Here is a 7,355-nt window from a genome sequence, read left to right on the forward strand (position 1 = left end):
ATAAAGAAGCACCCTAAAAAAAGAGAGCAACTAATTAACGAGCGCTCCTTCGGGAGCCTCGCAACGATCAGCGTCACTTGGCGCGCTCTCAGCCATTCGCCACGTGTCGCACCCTGGGCGCTCCCTCCGGAATTTTTTTTATTTTTCCACACGCGTTTTTGGCTTTTTAAACAGTTCTTTTTTGGGGGTTCGACGTTTTGGTTTTCCATCGGTCTTCTCTAGTTTTTCGACCAAATTTTTTTTCAAAAAAAATATATTGCGAGAGTCACGGTTTTGCTTCCGCGAGAGGCATGGTTTTACTTTCACGAGTCAGGGCTGTGCCTCTCGAAAACGGAAAAAAATGCGTTTTCTGTTGTTTTTTCTTTCGCGAGAGTCACGGTTTTGCTTCCGCGAGAGGCACGGTTGTGCTTTCGCGAGTCACGGCCGTGCCTCTCGGAAACGAAAAAAAACGTGTTTTCTAGTTTTTTTTTTCTCGAGAGTCACGGCTTTGCTTCTGCCAGAGGCGCGGGTGTGCTTTCGCGAGAGTTATGATTTCGTCAGAGGCACGGGCGTGCCTCTTTCAGAAGGGAAAAACCCGTGCTACCGGTTCGGTTATTTCGTCTGTTTTTTTATGAAAAAAAGTTCGTCAAAATCTATCAACATGGGATCTAGTTTTGAAGATCTCGACGCGAGGAATCCAACGGCGAAAGCGGTTAAAGATTTGGACGCACGGTTTTACTAAATAAAACATTTTGAATAAACGGATCTACGAAAAAAAGGAAAATTTTCAGGTTGCAACAAATGGCGCACATGCAGCACGCCACTTGTTGCAACCGGAAAAGTTGGAGTGATCTTCGCAACGAGTACTTCTTAACTAGTGATTTCACCTAAAAAACATAAATAAAGAAGCACTCCTAAAAAACATAAATAAAGAAGCTCGCTTAAAAAAACATTTGTCTCAAAAGAAACTTTAAAAAATAAATAAATAAAGTGATCTCAACAACAACAAAAACATAAAAGAAGCTCATGATTCTCATAAGGAAAAAACGTAAAGAAGCTCAAGTTTACGACAACAACAAAGCCTTTAGTTCCAAACAAGTTGGGGGAGGCTAGAGGTGAAACTCATAGGATCTTACGATCAACTCATGGTTCGGTCACATGGATAACAAGTTTCAACGCATTCCTGTCCATAGCTAGTTCTTTTATGATAGTCCAATCCTTCAGATCTCTCTTCACGGACTCCTCCCATGTCAAATTCGGTCTACCCCGACCTCTCTTAACATTCTTCGCACGCTTTAGCCATCTGTTATGCGTTGGAGGTTTTGGATGCCTGCGCTGAATATGCTCAAACCATCTCAGACGATGTTGAACAAGCTTCTTTTCAATTTCTACTCTACTCAAGTTTTTCAAAAGAAAAAAAACTACTCTGCTTGGTCCGGAGAGGTGTGGTTCTGTTTTACTTTTGGTTTGGAACATGAAATACTCTAGTTACCCTAAAAAAATTGAACATTCTAGCTACTCTAAAAAAAGGAGAAATACTCAAATACTGGTTCTTTTAATTGCAATACTAACTATTTACTCCCTCCGTTCCTAAATGTAAGTCTTTGTAGAGATTCCACTATGAACCACATATGGATGTATATAGATGCATTTTAAGTTTAGATTCATTCATTTTGCTCCGTATATAGTCCATCTAATGGAATCCCTACAAAGACTTATATTTAGGAACGGAGGGAATAGAATAGTACAAACCCCTGTAAAAATAGCATCAATACAACATCAGGTGAGATCGTAATAAAAAAGTAGCATAGGATGAACACACGATGGGTCAACAATTAGGACGATCCCTCCAACTGCTGCCTGCAAAAAAATAGTAACAAATATATAAACTGCCGAAGCGTAAAGAGAATCAGATCACCAGGAATCCTACTGATGACACCAAACACATATGGAAGTATATAGTTATACTTATACTTTATCCACAGCATCACTACGAACAACGGTTACAGAAACACATGTAATCATACAACAGCACACCGCAACCCTCTGCAACAGACGACACACCAGAAGGATGAACACATTACAAACACAAAGCCACACCACCAAGGGGAACCACACCTGCCCGTCACAACGCGCACACAAAGTCGCCGCTGTCCTCGACGTCCGCGTCGACGTCGTCTATGTCGTCGAGCTCCATGCTCCCTAGCCCGGGAACCGACAGCTGCCCGGCAAACTTGGATCCGTCGCCCGGTATCCGTGCCTCCTGGATGATGGCCATGACCTCCTCCAGGGTCTGCGGGGGAGCGTTGACGCCGACCATATGCAGGCTCATCTGGTACTCGTCGGTCATCTCGATCGGCAGATTCTTGAGGAACCATGGGTGGTTCTTGATCTCTTGGATGGTTATTCGCTGCAGGAAATGGCTGGTGAGAATGCAGATATTCAACGTCTCTATTTGGAAACATAGCTGTTTTGGCAGAGAGATTACTTGCTCAGGGTTTGCCACGAAAATCCGGGACAGCAAATGCCTGCACTCCATTGAAATCCGGACGTAATCGGGTACTGCATATTGTACGCTGAGTATCCGCTGCAAGGATCTTATAAACTTTTACTCCAAAGCAAAATTTGCAGCATGCGCTGACTGAAGCAAAATGGAATGAGGAATCTGATTGGCACAGTTGATTGTTGGACAAACTCACAGTAATTGTCTTGCGGAAATTCTTTGGTTCGTCTGGGTCCTCAAAAGGATAAGCGCCGACAAGCATCACATATAGGGTTACTCCACACGACCAGACATCAGCGACCTGAATTGCAAAGTGATGTTTGAAGGGTTCAGGTCAGGTGAAGGATTATGCAAAACTGACAAGAGAAACGGCAAAGAGAAATTACCTTTCCATCATATTCCCTTCTAGAAAGGACCTCGGGGGCAATGTAGGCAGGAGTACCGACGGTTGATTTTGGTTGAGAATGCAACACAGAGGACTGAAATGTAGATGTATGGGTAAGTATAATGGTTTAGTTAGCAAGCAAGTGATTATAAATGTCACAATCTGCCTTGGATTACCTTGGAGTAACCGAAATCACATATCTTGAGCCGGGGTGCTTCGCTTCCATCCAGGAGTGTGTTTTCTAGTTTCAGATCTCTATGACATATTTGCTGCAGCGGTAAAAAGGATATGGTTATGTACTATGTGCTACTTCTAGGTTGTTCTTGTAACTTAATTTGAAATAGTTGTGTACCATGGAATGGCAATAGCTAACTCCTGAAAGCAATTGTTGGAAGAAGAACCTAGCCTGTTGAAAAGATTGAATAAGTCGATAAATCATCAATACAATGGCATGCACATAACTATTAATTATCATAAATTGCTGTGCATATTGTATACCTCATTCTCGCTAAATCTTCCAGAACTGCAGATCCTTTCGAATAGCTCACCGCCAGCAGCGTATTCCATAACTATGGCCAAATGTGTGGGAGTTAGCACAACCTGAAAAACTAAATGATCTCTTTTAAGTCCTGCAATCTGGATATGACAATAGATTCATACTTGAGAAAATATGACACAACGATTTTTAGTGCTCAAAGGAAATAAAAGGAGTTAAACTGAGAAAATCCTTGGTGAATTTGGACCAAGAAAATTATATATTTTTAGGCCAGCTCAAAATACTAATCAATTGCTTCCATATTTGTACACTTTTACGCAGAAGGTGGGATTATTGAAGCAAAGCTTCTTTTGATACAATTCCATTACAAATATAACTATCCAGAATAAACATTTCTTATGGTTATAGTGTGTGTCTCTGTCATGTCTTGAAGAAAAAGGTATGATTGTGTTCAAATTTAACTATGGGACTAGAGTTACAACATTTTTGGCTTGTCCATGCATTTTCACTCGTTCTGAACTGCAGTTAGAATGCATAGCATGAGCAAGATTTTAAGTCCAAGAATAACATTAACCTGGAACACTTCAACAAGAGGCTACGGTGTCCTGCTAGGCCACAATCGCTTCCAATAGTTATTTAATGAAAGTTTGCATTGCGGCCCTAAGCAATTATGGTATCTTCACACAGCGGAATGGTGGTCTCAATTCTCAACGCGGCAGGTCCACAACAGTATTACCCAAGTTAGAGGGCATGGCACTAGGACAAGCTACTGAATGCTGATAAGCATCCAATCATCCAACAGAATTAATATGTTCTCACAAACAGTTGAAAAAGTAGCCCACTGGTCATACACATGGAATGAATAAACATAAAATTACCATATAAGTGAGAATAAGGGTCTATGGGAATATTCATAGCCACACATAGCATATGCTTACTACTCAAAATAGGAAAACCGCTGTGCGCATAAAGTATACAATAAAGGTACGCGTCACTACCAAAAGTGTCTTTCCAAACGATGCAACTAGTATAAAGTTTTTCTTTACAATATTCCAATTGTCCTATTCAAGTTAATGGACGGATAACAGATAGACACCACTTTCTTGCTGGAATGGGTACATGCCAGAAGCTGAGAAGAGTTTTGAGTTGAACATTACATCATATCATGTCTATTTTTTGGCGGACGGGGGTGGGGGGATTCATTCTAATGTATGATTTTGAATAAACACTACTTTTATGAAGTTTGAAGAATTTTCAGCAACCACATTGCAGTGAAGTTTTCAAAAGAAATGGTTGTTTTATTAGCAGCCGTTAGGACTTAGAACATACGACCAGGCCAAAGCTTGGGTCCACAGAATTTTTTCCATCGCTTTTTAAAGCCATTATATGTAACACGGGGTCGGAAATTTAGAAAACATGCTTCGAGTTTCCGAAAATCATTGGACTGAGGTAAAGTGCACTGTCAAATACATAACGATGACACTGGATTCAAATGTTTTGAGTTTGTATTAGTATTTCCATACAGTCAGAAGGGACTTACCTCTTTGAATCTAACAATATTCGGATGCCTCAGAGATCTGTGGTTCATAATCTCCCTTTGAACATTCTCATCAATCTACGAAAGCACAAGAATAATAATTAAAGCTCCATTTGACAAACTAAAGATACTCAAACACCACGTCCAAAATGGCTTAGAGAACCCAGATAAGGTAAGGTAAATGGTTTTCTCCACACAAACAGCGAAACGTGAACAATAAAATGGTCAGAGGTGGTGGATGTAATAGACCGAAAATAATAGATGGTTGTGTGTACATAATGAAATGTAAGGCAGCATAAGAAAATAATCAAGTAGTCCTAACCAAGATACATAAACCAAATCATGCTTATAGTCCGAAAACAAACTAACCATACCGTGCTATAACAGTATCACTGATTGAGTGAAAGATGTTGAGAGGCAATGATGATAAGCAAGAAAGGTGGGGGGAATGTCCATAAGAGGCTGAAGTGAACTACAAGTAATAACACATGCTAACCGATATGACCGTGTGAATTAATTACTAAAGAGGGTTTACCTAACATGACAGTGTTTGCTAACTTCATTTCGTTGAGCAGACATAAATTTTGCTAATTCTGTACGGGTGTCTACCAGCTTTGTGGAAACTTATTTAACTAACTGACTGTTAACACCTTAAACAAGCCAACCCTGGTTTTGCATAATCTAGCAAAATGCAACACAATCCAAGGAGGCATTCCAAAACTGGACAGACCGTTCACTTGGGCTGCAAAACGGGGCAGGGTATATGGATTTGGTTGGTGATCCTGGTACGTACCAAAGATGAACACTGTGAATAGATTGCTTGCCAATTACTGTACAACAAAAGGTGGACAGGACTTGGACTAATTAATCAATCTGTTTAATCAATAAAGCGATGAGCAGAGGAACGACTGCATTGACCAGCCAAGTGCGATTTAAGGCCCAGAAACCGGATAGCGTTGTGAACTACGTATATTCGGCTGAAAATTCAAGACCCATGAATTAAAAGCAGCGAAACTCGAGTGAGAATTTCGGACACCGAAGCAGAGCAGGTTGGGCCGGCAGCAGCACGGTGGATCATCCAATCGCTTGACTCTGAGCAAACTAGTAGTACTCAGGCCAGATAGCACCGAATCAGCAAAACTACCAAGTACTACCGGCTAAACACCAGCAGTCCGGATGAAGAACCCTCCTCTACGAATTAAGAACCCGGACAAAACCTGGGAAAGGACGGATTAGACACGGAGGGGAATGAATTTTGATTGGGGCTCACCTTGTGCCCCCTCTCGATGAACTTGACGGCGAAGAGCTCCTTGGTCCTGACGTCCCGGACCAGCTTGGCCACCCCGAAGTTGCCCGAGCCTATGTCCTTGATCACCTCGTACCGCTCCATCCCGGACCCCCTCCGTCCGCAGCTCGTAGCCACACCACCACTGGAGCGAGAGGCGGCAGCAGGCCACCGGTGGCTGCCGGCTCAGGCGGGTCGGTCAAGATTCACGGACCGAACGGAGCCAGTGGCGAGTGGAGTGGACAGAGGGAGGGAGGAAGCACCCGAGCGAGGAGAGGGAGCGGGAGGGGCCTGGCGGGGGAGGGGGGAGGAAGGTGAGGGAGGGGAGTGCGCTGCGGTGTGGAGGGGCTGGGGCTCCTCCTTTTGACGAGGCCGGGTGGGTCGGGTCGCAGTGCGTGGGGAGAGGAGAGAGACGTACCCATGTAGCCATACCGTCCGTCGTGGGTCGAGCCGTCGACGGCTACGGTACGAAGTGGTCGCCGGCTCGCCTCGCTCGATGGTGATGTAATTTGCAGAATTCGGAGAACCTCTCCCGGAATTCCCGTTTCAGCGGCTCGTGCGGCGTTTTCTTCCACTGCCGGTGAACTCTTTACAAGTGTGCCCTGTTATTTTTTTTATTTTTTTGCGAAAATATGGTAGGTTGATGTTAAATTTCAGCATCCCATAATCTTTTTTCCAAACATGGTTTCTATGTGAAGCGACCGCTCGGATTTATTGTAAAGGTAAACGTTTAGCCCCGGTGCACCAGCGAAGCAACTTGCGACACGTAGGATGCGGGCCCTCATCTACGCTGTCTCTCCCCTATTTCTTCCACCTCCCGCATCTCTGCTCTCCAGCGCGCCCACGGCTATCCCGTTTCTTCCCCTGCCCCTCTCTGCTGATCCTCGCTGCTCCCCAGCGCGCCCGCGGCTATTCCGCTTCTTCCCCTCCCCCCTCTCTGCTGATCCCCACGCGTGTTGCTAGCGCGCTCATGGCGGAGACCATGAACAGCGACGAGGAAGGCACCGTGGCGTACTTCTGTCCATGTCCTCGTTCCCTCCCCTGCGGTCAAGTGCTGCGACCGGCTAGACCCGGAGCTGCAACCACGCCCGGTTTTTGCTAGAACTGGTGACCGCGGCGAAGTGTCGGGTCACGGCGGCAATTTTGACTGATGGACCGGGGGTGCTGGAA

General features: G+C 44.3%; 1 protein-coding gene across 1 annotated transcript; it reads right to left on the reverse strand.

The window, feature by feature from the left end:
• Positions 1-1,885: 1,885 nt before the first annotated feature.
• On the reverse strand, positions 1,886-6,531 carry LOC123044161 (serine/threonine-protein kinase SAPK2). Its single transcript, XM_044466822.1, has 9 exons — positions 6,171-6,531; positions 4,904-4,978; positions 3,366-3,467; positions 3,220-3,273; positions 3,044-3,136; positions 2,869-2,961; positions 2,679-2,783; positions 2,468-2,566; positions 1,886-2,389 (listed from the first exon to the last, which is right to left on the reverse strand). Exons 1-9 carry the CDS (start codon positions 6,288-6,290, stop codon positions 2,105-2,107), a joined length of 1,026 nt encoding a protein of 341 aa, XP_044322757.1. The 5' UTR covers positions 6,291-6,531; the 3' UTR covers positions 1,886-2,104.
• Between the last annotated feature and the right edge of the window lie 824 nt (positions 6,532-7,355).

The sequence above is a fragment of the Triticum aestivum genome, chromosome 2B (assembly GCF_018294505.1).
Source record: "Triticum aestivum cultivar Chinese Spring chromosome 2B, IWGSC CS RefSeq v2.1, whole genome shotgun sequence".
Classification (NCBI taxonomy): Eukaryota; Viridiplantae; Streptophyta; class Magnoliopsida; order Poales; family Poaceae; genus Triticum; species Triticum aestivum.

What these genes read in the sequence shown, in the direction of transcription:
- LOC123044161 (XM_044466822.1), bottom strand. Translation starts at nt 6,290, where the DNA reads ATGGAGCGGTACGAGGTGATCAAGGACATAGGCTCGGGCAACTTCGGG. An exon ending in TTAGCTATTGCCATTCCATG is followed by an intron (nt 3,137 to 3,219) that starts GTACACAACTAT and finishes TTACCGCTGCAG; the next exon opens with CAAATATGTCATAGAGATCT. An exon ending in ATTTCCGCAAGACAATTACT is followed by an intron (nt 2,567 to 2,678) that starts GTGAGTTTGTCC and finishes AGATCCTTGCAG; the next exon opens with CGGATACTCAGCGTACAATA.